Here is a 25,384-nt window from a genome sequence, read left to right as displayed (position 1 = left end):
TTAAACGCTCGAATTTCTAAAAAAATGCAACATTGTAAAAATTGAGTCAAAGAAATTAGAATGCAAAGAATAGGAAAAGATTTATAATACGATGAATGAACACAAATTCTTATTAAACGCTCGAATTTCTAAAAAAAAACTTCTGTAACGTAAATTCGCGAAAAATTACTCTAAAAAAATTGTATATATTGATCGTTCTGACCAATTAGGTTTTTTGGTAGTTCTAGTGTTAAGAAATTGCACGCGTTTCAAGGAATAATTGGAAATCAATTTAGATTAAGATGACATCGATCGACACTGTCAAATGGAATGTACATAGTTTCTCGTTCGATTGGTACAAGCCGGTACGGAGTTTGCCGTATAATTCTTTGGTTCGATATTTAATAATTCCAGTACTACGAGATAAACATGACATTGGGTTATTTCGTAGGCACAAATTTATTCTACCATTTGTAACTTTACTTTCGTCGAACCTCTGACAATTTTCTTCTTTCAATTTTTGGCATTGATCAAACAAAAGCAGGCTTAAAATCGTATGAATATATGAAGAGTGCGACATAAGCTTTGTCATAAATTCACCGTGAATGGATAAATGAAATGAAAAAGAAAAAACGAATTATATCGACCAATTAAATTGAACATGTGACGCACGTGTGTAGGTGTAGGAACATGCAAACACTTGATACCATTACATTAATCAGTATAGTGTTTAGGGCATAATTTGTTACATAAGGAAGCGTGGGTAGTGCGTCCTTATCATGTAACATCCTCGTGCAGACAAAAGTAACGAGCAAATGCAGTGTCACTCATAATTGCTCGTGCTAAAAATACATTCGTATCTTAAGAGAATAAAAATTCTTTGGATGAAATCAGTATTAATGTCCAGTGAATCATCTCGTATAATCATTCGATATCGTAATATTTCCTATCGCGAAATATCAGTCTTATTTTTCAATTAGTAGATAGACATTTGATTATTTAGAATATTCTTTAATTTTCAGTTGGAACATTAAAAATGTGTCTGATAAGATGTCTGTAATATCAACAGAGTATATTTTGACCTCTCGATTCACAGTATGAAATATCTAGTCACAACTATTCACTTTTTCCAATTCTCATAAAAACTTGCCTTACTTGCCTTGCTTCACTTGCCTTATAAATTGAATTTATTCAATTTCCACCGAACGAAAAAAAAAAAAAGAAAAAAGAACGAGGAACAAGTAGGCGCGAAACTTTTCACCGGCCGAAAACAGTTTATTTTGATACGAAACATCACATTAAAAACATTTTAAATAGAAATTAAAAAAACGCTCTCTGTAACATCAACAGAGTATATTTTGACCTCTCGAGTCACAGTATGAAATATCCAGTCACAAACTATTCACCTTTTCCAATTCTGATAAAAAAAAAAGAAACACGACTTGCTTCATTTACCTTATAAATTGAATTTATATTTCCACCGGACGAAAAAGAAAACAAAAAAAAAAAAAAAAAAAAAAAAAAAAAGAAAAACAACCAAACAAAAAAAAAAAAAAAGAACGACGAACAACCATGCGAAAGATACGAAACTTTCGTTCCGGAACATGAAACGTTTGAAACCGATCCAAAAAAACTGAGAGGCGGCGCAATGATAGTGTCTGGCTGGGCAAATATCCGGGGAAATATCGTATCGCTTTCGCGTGTTCCGGCAGAGTTCATTCATTTTTAACCTACTCAATTTAGGCCTCGCGATCACCGCGCGTTATCGTTTCTCCGGTTTCGCTCTCTTTAAGCAAAGCAAACAAACACCCGCCCCCTCCTAGGGAAAGCGCAGTACCGCTCGAATTCTCAACGAAATCCCGGTTGGCAATTTCGATCGGTCACTTTCTCTCCCAGGTTCACGAACGTTCCTCTCCGTGATTCCGCTGCGTCTACGACTCGAGATTCAAAATCTCCGCACGAAACGTATATAGTAATCGTGTAACGAAGCTGCGTGCAACGAGCAATTAACCGTTCGCGTTCTGGGCCAACGAAAGGTCATCGCTGCCGCCATGATTTGCCGGATCCGTCGGGAACACATACTGCAGAACACGTCGCCTCGATATTTATTACGCCACAAATAGTACCATTTCTCGAGGTACCTAATTATTTTTCTCTTTCCTTTACGATTTGAATCAAATATGAACTTGATACTCAATTCCAGTTATTCTTGATTTTCGTCTCATTCTCGCAAAACCACAAAAACGAGGAAGTTACGAAGAGATTACGACAGAGAAATTTTCGAACAGCGATCTATCTTATTACAATGTCGTTATGTACGAGTTGTACAACAACGATCTTGGAAAGATGGGCTTCAACCACTTGCGCCTGGCAACCGATTGCGGACCATAACGAGCGACCGAGCCGTATACAAATAATTCGTCGCTTTCTTTTCCTTTTGAACTCGTCGATAGTATGATATTAATGGATGGAAATTACTGTGAAGTAATAAATTTATTATTTGTTTTGCCTTGGTTATACTTAAATATACGTAAAACTGAGAAAAAATTGCACTTTTGGGCCAGATATTCTCGACGTGCGTGTCACGTCATTCCAGCGCAAGAGGTTAACACTAAAACTACCAAATTGGTCAAAATGAACAATTTATAATTTTCTATGGAAATTTTGTATATTTATGACGGTGTGTTTTTAAATACTCGAGTGATTTTTAATATATATTAAATTATATAAATATAAATAATATAAATATATAAATATAATATATAAATATATATAAATATAAATATAATATATATTAATTAAATTAAATTAATTATATTAATACATATTTCAAAATATATTAATAGAAGCTTTTTATTCTTTGTTGTATCATTAACTTTCTTCTGTATCCTGCACTTTAATTTCTTTGCTACGAATATTATAGTTCAGTTCTACTGTTAAAAGAAGCAAGAACGAAAGCAGAGATCGTTATAGATCGCGAGTACAATCAAAGAACAGAGGTATCTGTGGAGGAATTTCGTTGCTTTCACCTCCGTTTTCTCCGAGCATTCGACAAGTTCAAGAACAACGACGCACGGATAACACGGACAACCGTGCCGTAACGATTCGTAACGATCTGTAACGAGCCTAAGAGTAGTCGAATACGATGTTAAAAGTTGTTAAAAAAAAGAAAAAAAACCACATTAGCAAACTATTATTCAAGATTTAGGATCTGGCATCAAGTTGTTCAAGCAAACGTAAGGATACAATAAAACGAGAGAGAGTCGGTGGGTGAGAATAATTTTACTGCCGGAGGTTTCTCTTATGGCTTTTCCTCATTTTCACAGTCTCGTGAAAATCTCCGACGAAAAGCGAACAAGGGAAATCGGGCAGTGTAACGATTTTTATCAGCTGCCTTTTTCTTTAATTTTTAAGTGAAACACGACGATTCGAGTCGAGCATAGTCATAAATACACTGGCTGAGAAAGTGGAATAATTTCATGCAGCATCCAATCATCTTTCCACACCAATTGTACATTATTTTTTAATGAATTAAATAACCCGTTTATTTGTAATTAACTAAATAACCCATTGTACTTTATTTTTGAATCCAATCATGTTGCAATTGATCTTTTCTAAAAAAATTAGAAGCTATCGATTAAAGAGTTGAAACTTATTAAATTAACTTCAAACTTCAGACGTCGTTTAATTATAATCAAACGAAGAGCCGAAAGTTTGCTTTTCTGTTTATCTGGCAATGCAGTTCAATCGACGAGTTTCTAAGATTTTCGCAATTAAGAACTGAGAGACGAGACTACTTTGGTAATTTCGTATTGCAATAAATCGGAAATAAAAATGAAGGTAAAATTGAAAGTAACAATATAGAGAATTAATTCGTTCTCGTTCGTCAGAGTTATTCGTTCGTTTCACGCACTGTTCTACCCGTGGACTACCCGTGAACTTTAAAATGTACGTCGTTCAGTTACGAACTCGTTTACTGTCAATGATAGCGAATAAACGGGACGAGCGTGCACTGGCTTCCTCCTGTACGAAGCTTTCTAAAATCGTTCACGTAGCGAGATCTCATACTGTTGCTCTCATAATTCCTTATAATTTCTCGATCATTTCTTCTCCACGCAGAAGAAAATCTTCTTACCGTTATCGTCAACTCGTCTGGCGATTGTTCAACTTGCATATCAAGTAACGAATTAACGTTGCAGCAACGACGGTGAATCATCGTTAATTGGCTCGTGATTCACTGCGAGTATTGTACATTCAAACGTTAGCCTCGATCTTGCGTTTTCGTTTTATTGCCCGTTTAAACATCATCAAGTCGTTTGTTATCATCAACGTGATTTCCGAGACAGATATGTTTTTACTCTTATTACCAAGAATTTTAATATGGCTGATGCGTCAATATTTTTTTTTCGTGAAATTCCCGGAGAAAAGGAACACGAAAGTATCTTTACTGCGATGATAAATTTCCATGATATTGTTTAACTCGAAAGTTACGTAAGAATGACGTAGATACTTATGTTTTGTAAGTATTAGGTGCATTGTGTTTAATAATACACTGTTATGTCTTATCATTGCTATTAATTTACCCTAACAATACTCGACAGAATACACTGTTTAATTATTGATTTTGATAGAAGTAGCAATTAACTAACATATAATAACAAAGAAGGAATTTCCATTTCCTTCTTTGGAATGGAAAAGCTGCAATTAACCTCGATTCTTTTCGCAATTTATATTAAAACACAGCGTGAAGCGTCTCTAAATTCTTATTATTTTTATCTGTCCTGGCAAATTTCGTTAATTTCGATTATCATCGATAAATCGTCTATTTTAGATACACGTTTCATCTATATTAACAAAGATACATCAGAATACCATTGAACTATCAAAAACAAAAAATAAAAAAAAAAAACAGAAGCCAAAATAAAAATAAACAAACCCCAAAGAAACACCCAAGATAGAAATTAATCAGTATCACGTATTCGAATTAAAACTACTTTCATCTCTTCGATTTTACACAACCGAGATTTTTCCATCTCGTCTCGTTCATCCAGTTTGTTATTCCACTATCAACAATTCATTTCAATTTCGCTCTTCACTTCAAACGCTTCTTCTCTCTTGGAGAAGCAATTTCCTCGAAGCGAGCGAGCGCTTTCGCGCGCGATGTTCCTCAACTTCCGGTACAGATCCGAATTAAAACGGCGAATAATAAAGTTTCACCAGAAGTTCCCAGCGGCTTCCAGCATCGGTTCGGCTAAAAAGACGAAATAATGAAAGGCAAGAGCAACAAGAGGAATTTATCTAGCTTTCACCCTGAAACCATCGTTTCCTTTCTCCTGCCAGCCTCTTATCCGGCCATCTTACGCTCTACCATTGGAAAGATAAGCCTCCGGGCTCCCATGTAAATAAAATACGAAGTACAGAGAGCTGCGCCACGATCTGGCAAAACCGTTTGTCGCATTGGCGGACAGCTGTTTTTACAATTGTTGAGCAAACCGCGGATTTACGAAACGCAAATACGCCGTGTCACGCGTATCTGTTCGAGAAATTGAGATAACAGGGGCATTCGCAACTATTTGGTTTGGACTGGTGACTCACTTCGAGTTGCTCAGAATACGGAGATAAAACTTTCCAATGTTGGACAATTTTCAGATACATATTGGAGAGAGGGTGAGAATTAAACATCAAATTTCTACGACGCTTTTTCAATATTTCTTGCGTGCCGATCTGACCTCGACGTATAAGGAGCAGTGTTGAGCAGCTCGGTGGTTTGCTGTCTTTCAATCTTTTCACGTCAATGAAAGTCAGCTGGTTCAAGGGAGAGTTGTTTTGAGGTTGGATTGGTATGATTGAGGAATGTAGATTGTCGTAAGAGAGAGCTTGAATTGGTAAAATGATAAGATTTGAGTGAGTTTGATAGTCGAACCGTAAACTGTCGTACGTCGATGGATTTGCTCTGGAACTTCTGTGCGCGCTGCGCGATTGCCAAAAAACATTAACTCACTATTTTCCTTGTGCGTTGGTCTTATATAGCTGTGGATTCTATGGTTACGAGATTAGGGAGGTATGCTAGTTGCTTCCAGATATGAGCGAGGTCGTTCCCAGAAAGTAGTATTTGCACTTTCTAATGGATCCAGGATGTGTCACTCGCAATATGTCTTGAATGTCGTAAAAAAGTTGCGACAAGGACATTTACTAAGCCTCAGAATTGAGAGTCGGGCATGACTATAATAACAATGAAATAAAAGTAAAGAAGAAACATGAAGTACGGTTTGTCCTTCGCGGTACGAATTTCATCCCCACTGTATTCGGTAAGGCTAAATATTCAATATTTAATGTATCTTATCTCAATCTGAAATAAAATTTGAGAATTTTGGAAATTTCATGGAAGTTTGATAATTTAAAAATTTTAAAGTCTTGCTACTGAAAACGAGATTTAAGCATCAAATTTCTATGATAGTTTTTTTAACATTCAACGCTTAATATATCTTATCTTAATTTCAAATAAAATTTGAGAATTTTAGGAATCTCATGGAAGTTTGATAATTTAAAAATTTTAAAGTCTTGCTACTGAAAACGAGATTTAAATTTCTATGTCATTATGTCACTAATTAATAAGCTTATCTTATCTAAATTACTTATCGCGTGTTTAATAAAAACAATTAAATCCAAGATCATCGTCTTGGATCTTTGATTCCTAGTCAAAGATTGTTGTAACGACGATTCCAGAACATCGGAATCGAGTCGTATATTTTTATTTTCCACACGATCACGAGCAAGAAAGTATTTTAGTCACGTGCAACACGCGAGCGTGTGAGCAGAACACTTCACAGTTCAAATACAGAAAGACTTTTCCTACTCGACTTATCAACGAACAGAGAAATTAACCTCTTGATAAATCGATCCTTTTGAAGTTTAAGCTTCAATCTGCGATAACATAAAAATCAAAACACTTCGATGCTTGTATTTTTTACTATTCCTAGCAGACAGTTTTCTTGCATCAAACGCAAGTACTTGAAAATATCAAGGGACACAAAATATCGTCGAATTTATTTGAAATAGAAAGTGATTGAAATAGAGTTAAAACTCTCTGCCATCAAAGATTTCAATTTCGAAAACTTTTTGCCAGAAGGGCGGCAGTATTCCGATATTTATAATACTTGATTCAATTTTTCCAACCAGAATTCCTCGTTACTTTTCTTTCGAGCGAAAGAATTTAAACGGGAAGAAGGAACTTTTGCTTTCGAGCGATCGCTTGAAGAATACTATTTTAAACTTAGGCAACGCTAGCGTGACGGAATTAAATCCCACGAGTGTTCTTCTTTGCCCTATTTCGGTCCAATTGTAAGAAATAAAGCGGCAAAGCGGTCGGACGTGCCGCGTATTGTGACGAAACAGTATCGTCGTGAGAAGTTGAGTAGTATCAAGAACCTGCGCGATATATATGCCACCAGAAGCGGAGTTTAACCCCTTGCGCTGGCAACTGGTTCGCGGACCATAACGAGTGACCGAACCGTATACAATAATTTGTCGCTTTCTTTTACCTTTGAACTTGTTGATATGATATCATTGGATAGAAATTATTAAGATTAATATAATATAATTATTAAAATAATTATTATAAATATAATATAATTATTAAAATAATTATTTTGAACTTGTCGATATGGTATCATTGGATAGAAATTATTAAGATTAATATAATATAATTATTATTATTTTAATAATTATATTATATTAATCTTAATAATTTCTATCCAATGATATCATATCGACGAGTTCAAAATAATTAATAATAATAATAATAATTATTATTATTATTAATATAATAATTATTTTAATAATTATATTATATTAATCTTAATAATTTCTATCCAATGATATCATATCGACGAATTCAAAATAATAAAATTAATAATATTAATTAAAAATAATTAATATTAATAATAATAATAAAAATTATTGAGATTAATATAATATAATTATTATTATTTTAATAATTATATTACATTAATCTTAATAATTTCTATCCAATGATATATCGACGATAAATAATTAATATCAATAATAGTAATTAATATTATTATTAATATAATACATAATAATAATAATTAATATTAATAATTTAATAATTATTATTATTTATAATATAATTATTAAGTAATAAACTTATCATTTGTTTTGCCTGGGTTTAAATATACTTAAAACTGAGAAAATGTTGCAATTTGGGACAAAGAATTCTCAGCGCAAGAGGTTAATCTGTATAAATACAGAAAAGAAATTCTACGTTAAATCGTTTCAGAAGAGAGTCAACGGCGAAGCTGACAATCGGTTGGAAAATAGAGCGTGCTAATCAATGGCGCGAGAAACGACGAAAGCAAAGATCTTTCGGTTATCATTTCGAAAGTGTGACTCATTATCGGACGAAAGTATCGAGCAGATTCATCGACGATCGCTCGTGAAACGCACAATTCGGATCCTGGCTCTGATTGCGAGTGTTTCGTGACTCACGAGGCCAACAGAAATGAACAGCCGTGCGCTTCAGAAAATTTTCAAGCGAAACGTTGTCCATGTGATGCGTTTAACGAATCGAATTAGAGACGACGAGGCGGGAATTGAAGAAATTCCGAGGAACGGCCCGCATTCTTGGGCTAGACGTTCCTTTGCGAATAGAGAGAACAACTTTTTAATACCCTCGTGAAATGAAATGAGAAACGAAAACGAACGGTCCACTCTGAAAATTCAATTAATATCGAATTGATTGAATTAATATAACTCGCATCAAATTAATTCTTTAGCCGAGTGACGACATTCGATATTTACGAATTTAATTTTGATTAGCGCGAAGCAATTTAAAATCAATTTACTCGCACGGACGGAAGATTGAAAATGAAAGAAACATCGACTGTCCGGGTACCGATCGATCTACTCTCGTTAATTCGTTACTTCGCGAAATTCTCTTCCCGCGAGAAATTTAATACCGAAAATTGTTTAAAACCAATTTACTTGTATCGAAATATAAAAAATATCAAAGCATCGACCTATCTGTAGCACTTGGACACGTTCGAAATATTCGAAATTTGAACGAGCGTGAGTATAAAGTAGCGCACGAGCATCAGCAACGCGGCATCAGACTATTAATAAAATATTGATCTCAACGTGAAACAAAACAGCTACGCAAAACAAACAGAGAATGTGAAAATGTTGTAAATTGTTATATAAAAGAAAGGAATCGTCACTTGTAGTAAGACTGAATAAAAAAAAAAAATCATTACGAGAAGAAAAGACCGATGCAATCAGTGTGCCAATGTAACTGGACAGAGAGCCAAAGTCAACAACCACACAAAGTGACTCGATAACCGAAAAATCATTTGGCGAATAACCAATGCCAAACGGAGGGGCCATCACGAAGGAAGAATTATAAAATACAGAATAATTGGAAACGAAAATCTATCTGCACATAAACTCCATAAAAAGTGACATACAATCACCTAATGTTACTCTTTAATCACTTGAGCTAGCAACTGATTGCGGACCATAACGAGTGACCAAGCCGTCTACAATAATTCGTCGCTTTCTTTTTGAACTCGTCGGTATTATATCACTGAATAGAAATTATTAAAAAAGTAATAAATCTGTTATTTGTTTTGTTTACTTAATTATACTTGAATATACTTAAAACTAAGAAAATGTTGCAATTTTGAGACAAAAAGTTCTCGTCATTCCAGCGCAAGAGATTAACCACTTGCGCTGGCAACTGATTGCGGACCATAACGAGTGACCAAACCGTCTACAATAATTCGTCGCTTTCTTTTTGAACTCGTCGGTATTATATCACTGAATAGAAATTATTAAAAAAGTAATAAATTTGTTATTTGTTTTGTTTACTTAATTATACTTGAATATACTTAAAACTGAGAAAACGTTGCAATTTTGGGACAAAAAGTTCTCGACGTGCGTGACACGTTGTTCTAGGTTAACCACTTGCGCGGGCAACTGATTGCGGACCATAACGAGTGACCGAACCCGTATACAATAATTCGTCGGTAATATCACTGGGATAGAAATTATTGAGAAGTAATAAATTCATTATTTACTTTGCCTAGTTTGTCTTACTTAAATATACTCAAAACTGAGAAATTATTGCAATTTTGGAGACAAAAAATTCTCGACGTGCGTGGCACGTCGTTTCACAGCGCAAGAGGTTAAAGTATCGTCTCTGGGAAAGGATTGTCATTCTGATCGTCCCAGTAAATCTCGTCAGAGATTCCACTTTCGACGATCGACTACTGAACGAATATGAAAAACGAGAAGAGAAGAGATTCAAACTGAGGAGAGAGTCACCTTTCGCACAGGGCATCGATACACGTTGCAGGATAGGTCGCAGTATCGCGGCGTGGCCAGTTCCTTCACGGAGAACACTCGATAGTTTTCCTCGTCCTCGTCCACGTTGATCCTCCGCTCCTTCGCCAACGTGTCCGCCAGTCCTCTGCTGTTCTCCATGATCAGCCTCAGACGATTCTTCTCCGTTTTGACGGTCTTCGGGTTCTGCGGCATCGCGCAACGAGGAAGCGGTATCATCGAGCCGCCGCGTGTTCTCACCTCGAGCTCGCTCGCCTTCGACAAAGGGGTGGTCGTCTCCGTCACTCCAGACGGAGTCGTTTGCCTCAAGCTTCTCCCCCTATTTTCACCCGGCATAATGTCTTTCTCCGTGTTGTTCTACTCTTTCTGGTTATTTACACCTTCCGTTGCCGTAGTTCGGCGATCAGCTGGTCGGTGAGGGAGCCTCGATCGGGCAGAGAGAAAGCGAGATACCGACAGGTTAATGAGTTTTCGATCTCGAGGAAGTGAAAAAAAAGAGTTTTCGAGTCGAGAGGTCAGAGGGGAGACGGAGAGGATCGCGGAATGACGCGTCGCGACGCCCGGTGTGTCCTGGCTGGTACGTCGACGAACACCATCGGAGAACTTCTCTTCTCCGGGTCTCGACCCTTCTTCATCCAGCGAGGGGCAGCTTCATCGCGCTCCATCGGGCGTCGAGTGCGTCGCCACGCATGCGTCGAGACAAAGATTTTCAAAATGTCCCTCTGGCATTTCATCAGTACCCCATTCCCCGGCTGCGCCAACAACAACCTCCTCCTCCTGCTCCTCCTTATCTCCTTTTTATCCTCCTCGATCTGCCGGTCTCTCCTTCTCGTTTCAATTATTTTTCACTCGTCGCTCGTTTTCGTTTCGTACTTGTTGCACACCTCTCACTTGGTTGCTCGGGAAAAAAAGGAAAAAAAGGGAAACGCGGTTACCGATGCTTAATTGGCATGCCGATCGTTCGAGAATTCGCGGAATGTGTCGTCGCGCGAGCGACTGCCACTTCTTTTTTTTTCTCTCTCTCCTTTTTCGCGAACAACGACCGAACGATACGATTTCTGAGACGGACCGGTTTCCATTCACGGCGATCGGCGAATCGTGTCGCGAAATCTCGCGACTTGGAGTCAGGAATGTGGCTGCGCACTTGCAAAATACTGTCTCTCTTTTTTTCTGAATAAAGGCTGTCAGGAACTTTCTTTCTTCTTTTTTTTTTTTTCTTGTAAATCGTCTTGTACGTCGAGTGATCAATATGAGTATATTATTACGCGTCTTTTGTTATAGTTATCGCATAGACAAATAACTGGACGATCCTCTTTTTTTTTTTCTTGTAATTCACGTCTTTTGTACCAAAGATCAATATGAGTATATTACTGCGCGTCTTTTGTATAGACGAGTTTTCGAAGACACTCAAAAGTGTAATTTGTAAGATTCGAGACTTGGCTTATCTCTTATCGAAGGAACAATCTTTCCGTGTTATACTTAATCTCGTATACTCAGTTACAGCTCTAACAGTGATTCTAGGAAGGATATCAGTTTTCGAAAATTCCGTTTTCCTGTCATTTTCCTCGTGACACAGCCAATCGTTCGGCATTTACAGGTTCCATTTATAGTTGCACGCTGCCCACGTTTTCCCATTCGTTTCGCAAATCGACCGGACGCGCCTTTTGCGGCGAAAGACGGAGAAGGGAAGTCAGCCTTCTTCGTTTCTCTCTCTCTCTCTCTTTCTCTCTTTCTCTCTCTTTGAGATTTTTTTTCCGTAAAAAATTTCCGAGAAAACTCGTCGTTGCTTGATTTTGCGTTCCTCTCTATATCATACGTATCCGATATTTGAATTTCCCAGATAAATTTGTCGAAAAATACTACGAACTTTCTTCAGTGAGATTTCGTCTGTCACCTCGCTTCAGCAGGCCTCTGAAGTTCGGATTTCTTTCCAAAACACAAATCCTAAAATTATTCTCTATTTAAACAGATCTCTTCGTTACCAAACCAGCCACGTTCCCACATTTACCAAGCATCGTCCCCCTCCCCCAACGAGATCCACCGATCCTCTTCGGTTGCCGATCCGCGCTCGTTAAAAAAAAAAAAATCCTCGGTCCCCTTTCAATTAATCCCTTTCGAGTACTCCTCACCCGGCACGCATCACTTCGATTCGCCTTGGAAACACGCGGACTTGGTAACTACCCAGGGGAGGAACAATCGCGCGCTCTGGAACGATCGATTCGTTATATTCTCGCTCGAGCGAGATCGAAGAGCGCGACGGAAGGAGCTGGTTCAAAGCGGCTCGTCCGTCGAGGAAAAAACGCTCCGCCAAAGATAACGAGGCCTGACTGACAGAGCCAGGTTAACGTTTCACCACGCCGAGCATCGCGGAACGTTCGCGCCGATGGCTCCTCGGGGGAGACACGTTTCGGAGCATGATCGAAACGTCACTGTGTCGTCGTCGCCGCGCCTCGTCGCTGTTTCACAATCGATTCACTGTTTCACGCCGATAAAATGCCGCCACCCCCCACCCCCTTCCTTTTATCGAAGATTGTAGCTTTGTGTTCGCACTTTGTCTTCTCCCTCCCTCCCCTTTTCCTCTCTCTCCTTCTGTTTCTCGTCGGCGGACAAGTTTCGTCGTTTTCGGGAGAGACGACGACGAAAAAAATCACGGCGAGGAAACGTGAACAACGAGGACGATATAGCGATAAAAATGGAAGACTGACGGATATCGACGAGGTATCGACGGAGCACGAGACGCGCGGATCAGGACCACGTAGTGTTGGTAGTTGAAATAAACTGGCGTAGGTTAGGGGATCGAAGAACAGCTGTGCTCGGCCTGGCTGCTGTACGCCATCACTGACTCACTCAACCGCTTCCCTCTCCCTCTCTCTCACTCACTCTCTCTCTCTCTCTTTCTCTCTCTCTCGCTCTTTCTCTACACTCGTGTCTTTTTCCATCTGTCTCTTTATCCTGTTTTCTCTCTGTTCTCCCTCCTTCGCTCTCGTGCACACTCCGCGGATCCGCAGCTGTCCCTCTCTCTCTCTCTTTCTCTCTCTCTCTCTCTCTCTCTCTCTCTCTCGGTCTCTCGTGCTTTTGGATAAATTACGTTCTCTCTGACTTCCTCCCCCTTTTGTCGCTGCCGATGGCTCGCTTCGTCTCTGTCGCGTGCAGTTGTCCTGCCCAGTTTTGACGTTTTGATCCACGCCTTTGATTAACACCGATCTTCTCACGACAGATCGTTCCCTTTGTTCGTTTTCTCGCGACTGGCTCCTTTCGTATCTTTTCTGGTTTGTTCGTGGGTGTTGTTCGTTACGCCTTGGATAAAACTCGTTGCGCAATTGCGAGCTTTCCTACGCATCGTTTCGCTAACGAAGAGGGCTTGTTTCGTTTAATATTTCTCGCGGAACATTAACGTTACGTCATCGTGCCACGTTTCGTCGTTCTCTTTGCGCTCTCCGTGCTCGTTCGAGGCTGCTTTTCCTTTTTTCCCTGAGCTTTGCACTTTATTCCGTTTACGGTAAATAGCAATGACCACGCTCTTCCATATCGCTGCACAAACTGAGCAATCGTAAAGACCTACGGTTCTGTCATTTATTTACCATTTACTTTCTCTCATTTTCACCGTTCATGCCCGATTTGCCATCAAGATTGTCACTTGAGATTTCATTGTATCACAGTCATTCGTATACGCAAACAAACGGGAGATATCTGACACGATTTTATCAGTATACGACTTATTTTACTAAATTTTCTTGAAGTACTTTTGGAAAAGTAGAAGCAGAATCTTTTCCCCGACTTTTGAACAAAATTGAACAAAATCTACTTTTCTAAAGATAATTCTTAAAGAAAATTTAGTAAAAAAATTCTAATAAAAGTCGTATATTGATAAAATCGTGTGTAGTGTATTTATTATATTATTATTATTTTCTAATTATTATATATTACATATATATTATATTATTATATATTTTATATTTATTATATTATATAATATTATATAACGTGTATATGTATGTATTATTATATATTAAATTCGTGTATTTACTATAATACATACAAGACTGTCTTCGTGCCTTTTAAAAAAACGACATTTCACCATTTTTTTTCCACGCGAAATTATCACTTTCTTCCTTTTCTTTTCTCCGCGTCGTTTTTGTTGCTTTTTTGTCACGTTTTTGTCACTCCGTTCATCCACGGTTGCTGAATGTTTTATCTGGGGTATCTAATCGGAACCTCTTTTCATCGCTTCATTAGAGACAAGTTCTCGAGGGTCGATCGGAAAACGGATTGGCGCCTTGGTGTATCGATTAGAATGGAACGTGCACCACGTCGGAACTTGCCTCTTTTTTTTAATGTTCTTCGTTATCGCTGCACTTGTTCGTTTATCAAACACCTTGGAACGTGCCGTGCTTCCTCTACAGATAAAACGAGGTTCGTTTTAATCAATGGTTTCTGCCCGCTCGTCAGCTTATCCCGATTGCTCCATTTCTCGCAACGTTTGATGACAAGTATGAATGCATATTTAACAAGCACGTGAAAGAGAAGAAGCGAAAACGATATTTCTTTTTCCATGTCAGCCTGCAAGATTTCTCTTTGTACTTCAAATAATAACTGCAGAATTTACAATTATCATTACGTAAGTATCAACAATGTGAATTGTTATTTATAGAGATTGGAGGAAATTGGTTTCCACGTAACCTTTGGAAACCTTTTTGAAATTCAGCGATGTGGGTTGATAAGATTGAAATATCAAGCTCCTCCAAAGATAAAAGAAACTCCGAATATTTTAAGGTCAACTCTATCTTTCTTCGTCTCAAGTAGAACCACGTACCTCTCTACGCGACCCGTGTATTTTCAATTCCGCATGCACGAAGCACAAACGTGCTCGAAGAAGATCTCTTCGAATTTTCTGAAATTCAACGTACAGGAAACATCCCACGAAAAATGTGTGGCACGCGAAATTGAAGTTGAAATTATTTCCAGACGCGAGGATCTTGACGAGTAATAGCTAGTGCTATTATATATATATATATATAATATTGTATATTATGTTTATACAGATATAATATATATATATAATATTGTATATTATATGTTTATATAGATATATATATACAGGGTGTTTCGTAATTTGTGGGACTCACTTTGGGAGCTGATTGTACGCCTAAAAATAATGAAAAAAAGTCATATAAATATATGTCCTATCTGCCTTCGTTATGAGATACGATGAATTTTATAAACAGAGCAAACTCTAGTAAGCTAGTTTTACCAGGGATGATACATTCAATTTTCATAATAATCATAATTGGGATGAAGAAAACCCACATGTTATTATGCATTCAAGACGTCAACGCCAATTTAGTTTAAACGTATGGGCAGGAATAATTGATAAATTTTTAACTGGACCTTTTTTTCTTGATGAGAAACTAACAGGCACAAAGTACGTTGATTCTTCGAGCACGCGTTTACACGAAATATCAGAGGAAGTTCCAATCGATATTAGACTTCGTATGCGGTTGGAGTTCCGCCGCATTTTAGCCGAGTGGCTAGGCAATTTTTAAATCAACATTTTGCTAATAAATGGATTGGTCGTGGAGGTCGTATTTGCATGTCCTGCTCGTTCTCCGGATTTGAATCCATTAGATTTTCATTCACTGGGGACATTTAAAATCTATTGTATACGCAACATCGATTGAACATGCTGAAATACTACGAAATAGAATAGAGCAAGGCTTCCGACAAATTCGAGAAACACCAGGAATGATAGAGAGAGTAACCAGATCAATGACAAGACTCGTGCAGGCTTGTCTTCAAATGCAAGGTGGTTATTTCGAGCATTTTTTGTAAAAGTAATTAAAACAGAAAATTCATTATATCGAAGACATATAAGACATATATTTATATGACTTTTTTTCATTATTTTTAGGCGTACAATCAGTAGGTCCCACAAGTTACGAAACACCCTGTATATATAGTGATATATGTTATTCGTCGAGTTTTCGAATCTTTCATTTTCACGAGCAAGCAGAGGTAAAGAAACGTGAGAAACGTGATCCGATAATTTTTGCCAACTATTTACCAGAGAAACGAAAGGATGGCCCGATAATATTTTCCAACTGTCTCCGAAAAATTCGGGAGAACTTGCAACGCGACGCAACGCCCGCAGGCTCGCACACGCTGCAAGCAAGGGGAAAAATCGAAGCTCGATTCCCCATGGCGTGATACACTTGAGCCGTTTTCGTGGGACAGAAGAAACTCTGATCAATAACATCACCCTCCCAAAGAGAGGCGGCAACCCCTCTGCAACCAGTACTCGCCCCCATGGCGGTGAGCGCATGCTCACGAATAAAACGGTATCCCTTCTCGCGATTTCACCATACCGCCGCTGCCTTCCCCACTTCTCACCGTGGGGTGGAAACGACGAAAAATAAATATGCGAAAGCGCAAAGGCAAAGGGGACAGCCGCGTTTGTACGCGGCTTTCATTCAGGCTAATGAGTTGACCTTGATCGTGAAAATATTCCCGAGCGTAAGGAAAAATCGGACGCAAAGTATTACATAATCGCGGCGAACGTGTAATGCTAAATATAATTATGGTTAAATTATTAATTAAATTTATATTTATTTATATTATATATATAAATATATATATATTATATTATATTATATTATAATAAAATTAATAAAAATTCTAATATAAAATATAATTTAGTGAAAATTGAATAGGGAAATTAAAATTAATAATGATAAATTAAAATGCCAGCAATAGAGGTTAAACTTATATTATAAGTTGATTTATAAATTTTATTATAGTATAATTTTCTTTTTATTGCACCGTTACGAAAATAACGAAAGAGTTCCAAAGAATTCCCCCAAGTCTGATTAATGACCGCTTTACATAAAATTAGAACGACTATGCTACTCCATGAGAAATTTAATAAAGAGAATGTAGTTAGCGTTGAGATGAAATCAAGTTATCTTTTTATTTATGGCCCACAAAATACCTCGAATTTGCATAAATTTAAATTCGAAAGAAGATAACAAATACCTCAGTAATATTCTGACCATGTTCCAAGTCCATGCAAATTGTTCCTAAACATTTTTCTTCATTTTCAACAAATACATGTTCGATACACTCGTATCGATGTTCGATTCGAGTCACACGTAACACAGATTTATATATATTACGAAAGAAAAGAATTGCGCTCGTGGTATAAAATCAATACTGGAAGAGTATTATTAACGGGCGTGGAAAAGTATGATATTATACGTATCGATTTCGAGTTTAGTTTGAAACGTGGATTACCGACGATACGTGTGACAAGTTGCAAATTGCAAATTGCGGGGCAGTTTAGCGCGGATGCTGCGCATTACTTTGTCCGCCACTTCACCGTATCATCGTCGTTAATGTGCCGTACGGCATGCGTATCGCTCTCGCCTAAGTGCATTTAGCGCGCTCCTGGCGATGAGAAAATTTTCGCGGGAATTTATAAAGTAAGCAACGAGCCAGAAAGACGAAGAACCGAAGAAGAAGGGGAGAAAAGAACAGAATGCTCTTGGCTCTGCCAAAGATACTCGACCACCGTCAGTATCTTAATTCGAAATCTCATCGACGAGAAAGTATAATCCGCCTTTTTCTCGTTTCTTGGAACGAGTCTTTCGTTCGCTCTCAGTTCTTTGTTAATTTTTTCGTATGCTCCAAGATGCGAGGAATCTCAAGCATGAATGTAATTCTTGTCTCCTGTGTCGGATAAAATTTCAAAAGTGCAGAACGACGCGCGTTTTAACCAGTTAACTGCTAACTGAATTTAGTTTCAAAAATCGTAATTCAAATCAATGACTATGAGCATACACGTCAAACGCAGGGCAAATGCTCCCTGTTATAAATTTTACGAAAAAAGTAAAGCAAATGAAGGAGAATTGCATTTTTATTTGATGAAAAATTAATAATTCATTGTTGAAAAGGTTACTACTACTGAAAGCTTAAAAAGTGTCAATAAAAAAAATAATGAAATTCAAAAACAAGAAAAACTAAAGAAAAAATATAATTTGAAGTGTGACATCAGGATTCCTTACGGGTTCGAACTTTTTTTTTTTACAAAATACATGGCAGTTTTATTGGCAATATAAAGGAGACATTCCACCAAACGACATTGTTTTATTACTTCTTATTTGGAGTTTTTAAAGCAAGTGGTAATTTTTTATTGTACACGACGAGTATACACGCCAACCGAAATAAAGATGCCGATTGAACATGTGTACACGTCGAAAATAACTGGTTAATATGTTTCAACGAATTGCAAAATTGAATATTCCGTTTTCCTTTCGTACGTGTGGCTATACGACAGGAAGATACCTACATTTCTATTTTTTCTTTCTTTGTCCTTTAACCAATTGCGCTGGCAATTGATTGCAGACCATAACGAGTGGCCGAACCGTACACAATAATTCGTCGCTTTCTTTTTGAACTCGGTACGATATCATTGGATAGACATTGTTCAGAAGTAATAAATTAATTATTTGTTTTACCTGGGTTATAAATATAATAAATATATACTTAAAACTGAGAAACTATTACAATTTTGGGACAAAAAGTTCTCAACGTGCGTGGCACGTTGTTCTAGGTTAAGCACTTGCTCGGGCAACTGATTGCGGACCATAACGAGTGACCGAACCGTACACAATAATTCGTCGATTTCTTTTTGAATTCGGTACGATATCATTGAATAGATATTGTTCAGAAGTAATAAATTAATTATTTGTTTTGCCTGGGTTATAAATATAATAAATATATACTTAAAACTAGAGAAAATTACAATTTTGGGACAAAAAATTCTCGACGTGCGTGGCACGTTGTTCTAGGTTAACCACTTGCTCGGGCAACTGATTGCGGACCATAACGAGTGACTAAACTGTACACAATAATTCATCGCTTTCTTTTCCTTTTGAACTCGTCTGTATATTACTGGATAGAAATTATTGAGAGGTAATAAATTTACTATTTGTTTCGTCTGGGTAATACTTAAATACGCTTAAAACTGAGAAAACATTGCAATTTTTGAGGCGAAAAAGTTCTTGACGTGCGTCGTTCCAGCGCAAGAGGTTAAATACAACCACGGATTCTATTTCCGGTTAGCCATTCCATGTGTGAGATATCCAATTACTCTCTGGAGCAGCGTGGACTCAACTTGCGCTGATCAAAAGGAAATATTGAAGCAGCTTACCTGCAACGTTATTGGACGATGGCCTCGGCTTCTCCAAGTCAAGAGACGGCTGGTCAACTCTCCTGCCCGCACCCCTTCGGTGGACGACTCGAGATTTTGACAGAACCGTGGTCGAAACCGGAAATTGCTGTGGAAAAAAAAAAAGAAAAGAAATGAAAGAGGACACGTTATTGTTCGCTCTGCGTGGTAATTATTGCTCAAATTAGTCCCGCGGACAACGATTGTAGTTCAGACTCGACCCAATAATAAACGCGGCTCTACGTTTGTAAGTCTCCGCATAGTTGATAGTGTCCTCGAAGGACGTCTATCGTTCAATGACTGTACTCACCTGTATTCGACCAACGGGTCCTGTCCTGCCTCGTCTTCTCTGTTTTTCTCACACTGCCGTATCACGGTGTCCGTTAGGTGTCTTCCTGAAACGTGACATTTCGCAGCGGGTCAGAGAGCGCCTGTTGTTCAAGGTGACGAGGAATTTCAAAAATTATAACCAAATCGAGTCTAAATTCCCGTGCTGTCGCTGTCTGCCGACAGAATTTCTTTTGTTTCATTTCCAACGAACATTAAATCTCGCAGTTTCGCGTTTTATATTACGTTCGTTCACGACGATATTTACAAATCTGTAAATGAAATGCAGTGTATACCTAATTAAAACACGCGAGAGGGGCCACCAGTGAAAAAAAAAAAAAAAAAAAAGTGCGCTCTGCGGTCTTTACGCCCGCGTATTACTGAATTTTCATCGTCGCAGTCGTTGTACGAACTTTCGCCATCTCCACGCAATTTTTTACGCGCCAAACTTTCGAAGCGCAATCAACGATTTCGCGTCGTTGCGTATTTCCTACGCGTTTTAAACGCTCTTGAAAAAATACAAAAAAAAAAAAGGACGTTCCATCTTCCGCTGATTGGATGATTTCAACGGAACGAACGTCCAACGGGCACTCGAAACTTCGACGCTCGAGTGCACTCGTGTTCCACGAGCCAGCGTTGCTTGCTTTTCACCTGTCAACACGCTTCACGAAAATAACTAAATTTCCGGGGAATAGAGAGAGAAAGGGGGGGAAAAAAATTAGTAAACCGCGAGAAGACGGAGAACAGAATGCGAAAGTGTAGTCGGTCGTGACGCAAGTGATGAGAACGAGAGGAGAAAAAAAAAAAAAGGAAAAAGACGACGAGGGTGCAACACTCGGACGAGTGTTTCGCGATTCCACTGCTGGGAATACCGGATTACACGCGTGTACACTCTCATCCAGCCAACTCTGTCATCGCGTGACGCATAATTACGAGAGAAAGAAAAAAAGAAAAAAAAAGAAAAAAGAGAAAGAAGGAAAATGTAATTTATGTCGCACGCTTATATTTTATTTATATTTTCGCTTATACTTTATTCATGTACACGTGGCGTCAAGCAGAGCAATTTATACCGGTGAATTCAATTTCATAAGTTGTGAAGTAATTTCGAAAGTGTACCTCGTTGTTGCAGATGGTGTACGAAAGGTGAAGGGAATGATAGAATCTATCATACGCGCGAGAAGTAATCCTCTAACCGTGATACGAGTTAATATTACTCTTTCTTGTGTGCGTGTGTTTTCTTTTTAGTGTTCCCAGATTTGATTTCCAAACAATTCAAAAGTCACAAATACTGTAACGAGTAAATAAATTGATTTCTATTAAATTAATTTGAAACTCGAAGAAACGTACCATCCACGAGAAAAAGAACGAAATTATACAGATTAGTTTAAACCAGATATTTATCGGTTCACGCAGAGTTGACTCGACAAAAGAAAAAAAGGGAAAAGAAAAATGGTTCAAAAGCCACAAAAACATCTGTCTCGTTGTACGACGAGTAAATAAAATGATTTCTATTAAAATTACTTTCGAAACTCGAAGAAACGTACCATCTATGAAAAAAATAGAGAAGTTATACAGATCATTTTAAACCAGATTCACCGGTCCGTACAGAGTTGACTCGACAAGAGAAAAATGGCACGTTAAAAGCGTGTTTCACAAGTTGATGATCGATTTCCTGCTTTGATATTCATTTATCTTAGCCGTTTCCAACCGTAAATCGAAGTGTATTGTATGTTAAACATGACGGGAGGCATCAGGAGCGACGAAAGTGCATAAATATACAGCGCGTTTGCACGTTCCGTGTGTGATCGAACGGAGATTCAGACGAAGCAGACAACGGCGCACTCTCTTTAAATAGAACAATCGGAACGAATTGTCTAACGTTCGCGATGTTTTCTAAACTTTTCCCTCGAATAACAAACATATCGCGAGGACGCGTGTAAATTTCAATCTAAACCGAAGAATTTATGCATTTAAAAATTTTCATTTCTTTCGAGAGGCGGATTACTTCTGGCAAAAACTTGTTATGTGCATTAATACTAGGAACAGGAAATATTTCGTATATAATTTTAGATATAAAATTTTAGTAAAATTTACTGAATTACTAAAATTCAGGATATTTCATTTTTAGAGTCACCAAAATTTAGAATATTTGATTTTTAGAGTTGCTAAAATTTAAAACATTTGATTTTTAGGGTTACTAAAATTTAGAATATTTGATTTTTAGGGTTACTAAAATTTAGAACATTCGATTTTTAGGGTTACTAAAATTTAGAATATTTAATTTTTAGGATTACTAAAATTTAGAACATTTGATTTTTAGGGTCGCTAAAATTTAGAACATTTGATTCTTAGGGTTACTAAAATTTAGAACATTTGAGTTTTAATTTTCATTTTACACTTTCCGCGAGAGAGGACAACTCTTGTGAAATTAAATTGGAAATCCCGAATTTTAACTTCAAACGATTTTGAGAAAAAAAAAAAACACTTACTGAAAAAGTATATACATACGTAGATTCTAAATAAGGATTTGTTTCGCTTATAATGTATTATAATATATTATAATACATAATTGAGTAAAATAATTGAGTAAATAATTGAGTAAAATAATCTTTAGTAATATTTAATTATGTATGTATTATAATATATTATAATACAAATATAATTAAATATTACTAAAGATTATTTTACTCAAAAAAGTGCTTTGTCTAAAGAATATTCTTTCACACAAGGCTACTAATGAACTCTACCGTACAATCAGCTACATATAAGAAGCTCACGTATATATTGCATTAGAAACGATACGCTCATTGCCAAGCGCACGCGAGATCAGGATCGTTCCTCCGAATTTTCCTGCTCTCACATCTCTCTCTGGTGTCAGCCCGGGTGAAAGAAAACGCCAGGTAACCTCGGAACGCGATCAATTGTCCACCGGCTCGCGTATTCTCAACGCCACCATCGCCAAATATTCGTCAAATCGGATTTACGCGACACGGATCCTCGGAACGATGCTATGGATTTATTGGATTATTCGGACTGGAAGTACAACGCGTGGAACGTTCGCGGGAGCCCCGAGTTACGTGCTCGCAAACCTCTTTCTAATTTTGTGACTTTGACAGCGGCGTCGTATGAATCGCAACTGTTTCGCGCGAACGAACGTGCGTACGTCGATTGTGCAAGCTGCCTGAATATTGTTATGTAAACTAGGAAAATTATACAGGCGACGCGCCTAGGAACTGAAAGTTCGAAAGTAAACCGAGAGATCCGCGCCGGCGATAAATTCGCCTTTGAAAGGCTGACTTTCGTCGGCTGATTTTCGTGTAGGTAATTTTAGATCTTGAGATGCTTCATTGATTCTATTTCGCGTTTCGCTGCGAACCAAGTTCGATATTTCCACGAGTAAAATTCATATTGCAGGAAATAACATGAATAATGAAAATAATAAAAATAACGAATTGAACAAAAAAAAAAAAAAACAATGAAACGGAAGAAATATACTTTGGAGCACGTCTCGCGAGTCTTTCAAAGAAATAAACAGACAGTATTTCATTTATGAGTTCTCGTAATCATTCTAGAATATATCACATCGCCAAAAATTATAGTATCAAACGTTACATGTGGATATAGTCGAATAAAAATAATGGCAGCGGAGGAGAGCTCTCGATTCGGAAGATAATCGTTCACATTACAATTTAACGCACTGGATGCCGCTTTAATTTAAACGCGGCGCATCGACCGTATAATGTATAATTCGTTCTGCACCGGATTGTCAACAGGAAATTTTATTATTTACGTTGCGTGCTTGTGTAATGCGCGTCATTCGAGTTTTTTTTTTTTACAGTCTCTTGCTTTGTATGAATGCTATCTAACTGGTTATCTCATCAGAGGATGAACGTGTGTGCATACAAATGAGGCTCTATCGTAATCTCCAGTCCACAATGGGTAATTTAGTCAAAATCAATCGTCTCACTTGATAGACATCGAGTGAAACGTTTAGAAATGTTTGAATAGGGCAAAGCATTTCTATTATCTAATATTTTACCTTCATTTCCTGCGTGTAAATTTCTATATATATACAGGATGTCAGTATATCGATGGTACAAGTGAGAGGAAAGCGATTCTGAAAAAATAAGTCGAAAATGAAGAGTAGAATTTTTTTGTAAGACGAAAAAAATCCAAGAAAATCGAGTTCATCGAGCATACTGGAATTTTATTAATTATAAAATAGAAGAGTGAGGGGATTAATCAAGCGCAAAAATGTGGAAAGATTTTTCGTTTGAAAAGCAGCATTTTCAAGAAAATAAATTTTGAACGTGCTTCAATGTTAAAAATTGCCCCGTTGCTTGATAAATTTTCTTAAGCTCAATTTTCTTAAAAACGAAACGCATTTTATAACAAAATTTTGCTCCACATTTTCGACAGAGTTAGAGTAACCTGTTAATTATTCTTTTCTATTCTTTTCTCAAGTCTTGATAAATTTTCGAACTCGACCTTCTCAAAATCTAAATCTTGTATGAAAAAATTTTACTCTTCACTTTCAACTTCTCCTCTCATCTTTTCCATACAGAATCACTTGCTTCCGCTTCCTGCTTGACACTGGGACACCCTGTAGTTGCAGAATTGTATTATTTCTATTGCCAAATTATCGTTAAACAAAAGACTAGATTACAGTGACTCGGTAAACTAACGATTTGACCAACTCTGGCGCTTTTATTGCAACAGTTCTATATATTCTTCGGGTTCGCCGGCATTTCATACGTCGCGATAAAAAGGAGGGAATGAAGCTTGCCCGGCGAAACACGCAGAGAGTCAAAGAAAACTGGCGTTGCACAGGTGCTGCACGTGTAGTATTCGCTTTCAAGCGCTGTGACAGATCCGGCAGAAACGCGTTTTTTTCCTCTCCCAGCGTCTCGCGCGGACCAAGAGTACTTTGGCATGATGTGGCATCGGTCCAACCGTTTTGCCTCTCTTGGACTCGCAGACGCCACTCGCCAGACATAGCTCAACCGGGGATCCAACCTCGTATATACGTCTCGCGCTGATAATACCGAGGAACTATGCAAGAAATGGAAAACGATTGCGTTTCCGTCAAAGCGGAGGAGACACGGAAATAGACGCGACCCAGGCGAATATCCTCCGCCTCGACGAATTTTCGTTTCGTTCGGGGCAATATATATTTCAGTCGTCCGCTTTGTCGTCGAAGATAACACACTGCCTCTTATGAAATTCTCTATTGGATGTTTGGAATTGGCATCTGGAACGAGAGACTGAATTCGTACAGAAATTTTGAGAGGAAACGACCAAGTCTCAGCAATATTTTCTTTTTGTTTTCCTTTTTCTTTTTTTTTTCGTTGAAAAAGAATAAATTAATTTCGGCGTTTAGTATTTCGTGTAATTTAGTATTCAGTAATTATTCCAGAGTGAACTATCTATACTTGTTACAATTTCATCTACACGTATTTGTCAGTGTAGCGATATTTTATTTTTCTTTTTTTTTTT

At 37.6% G+C, this 25,384-nt stretch overlaps 1 protein-coding gene across 2 annotated transcripts in view; it reads right to left on the bottom strand.

The window, feature by feature from the left end:
* The window catches only part of LOC122531050, a 51,560-nt gene that overhangs the window by 14,005 nt on the left and 12,171 nt on the right, over positions 1–25,384 (bottom strand). Inside the window, exons 5-6 of one of the 2 annotated variants that reach the window (XM_043658604.1) lie at positions 19,872–19,956; positions 19,544–19,670 (exon numbers count right to left, since the gene is read on the bottom strand). In XM_043658604.1, the coding sequence (XP_043514539.1) occupies positions 19,544–19,670; positions 19,872–19,956 (212 nt within the window). Of the gene's footprint in view, positions 1–10,320; positions 13,217–19,543; positions 19,671–19,871; positions 19,957–25,384 lie in introns of those variants that run through there. The other variant, XM_043658605.1, reaches the window with a different exon arrangement.

This window comes from Frieseomelitta varia, unplaced genomic scaffold, assembly GCF_011392965.1.
Source record: "Frieseomelitta varia isolate USP_RPSP 00005682 unplaced genomic scaffold, Fvar_1.2 scaffold_371, whole genome shotgun sequence".
Lineage (NCBI taxonomy): Eukaryota > Metazoa > Arthropoda > Insecta > Hymenoptera > Apidae > Frieseomelitta > Frieseomelitta varia.
This window is presented reverse-complemented; position numbering and strand designations above follow the sequence as displayed.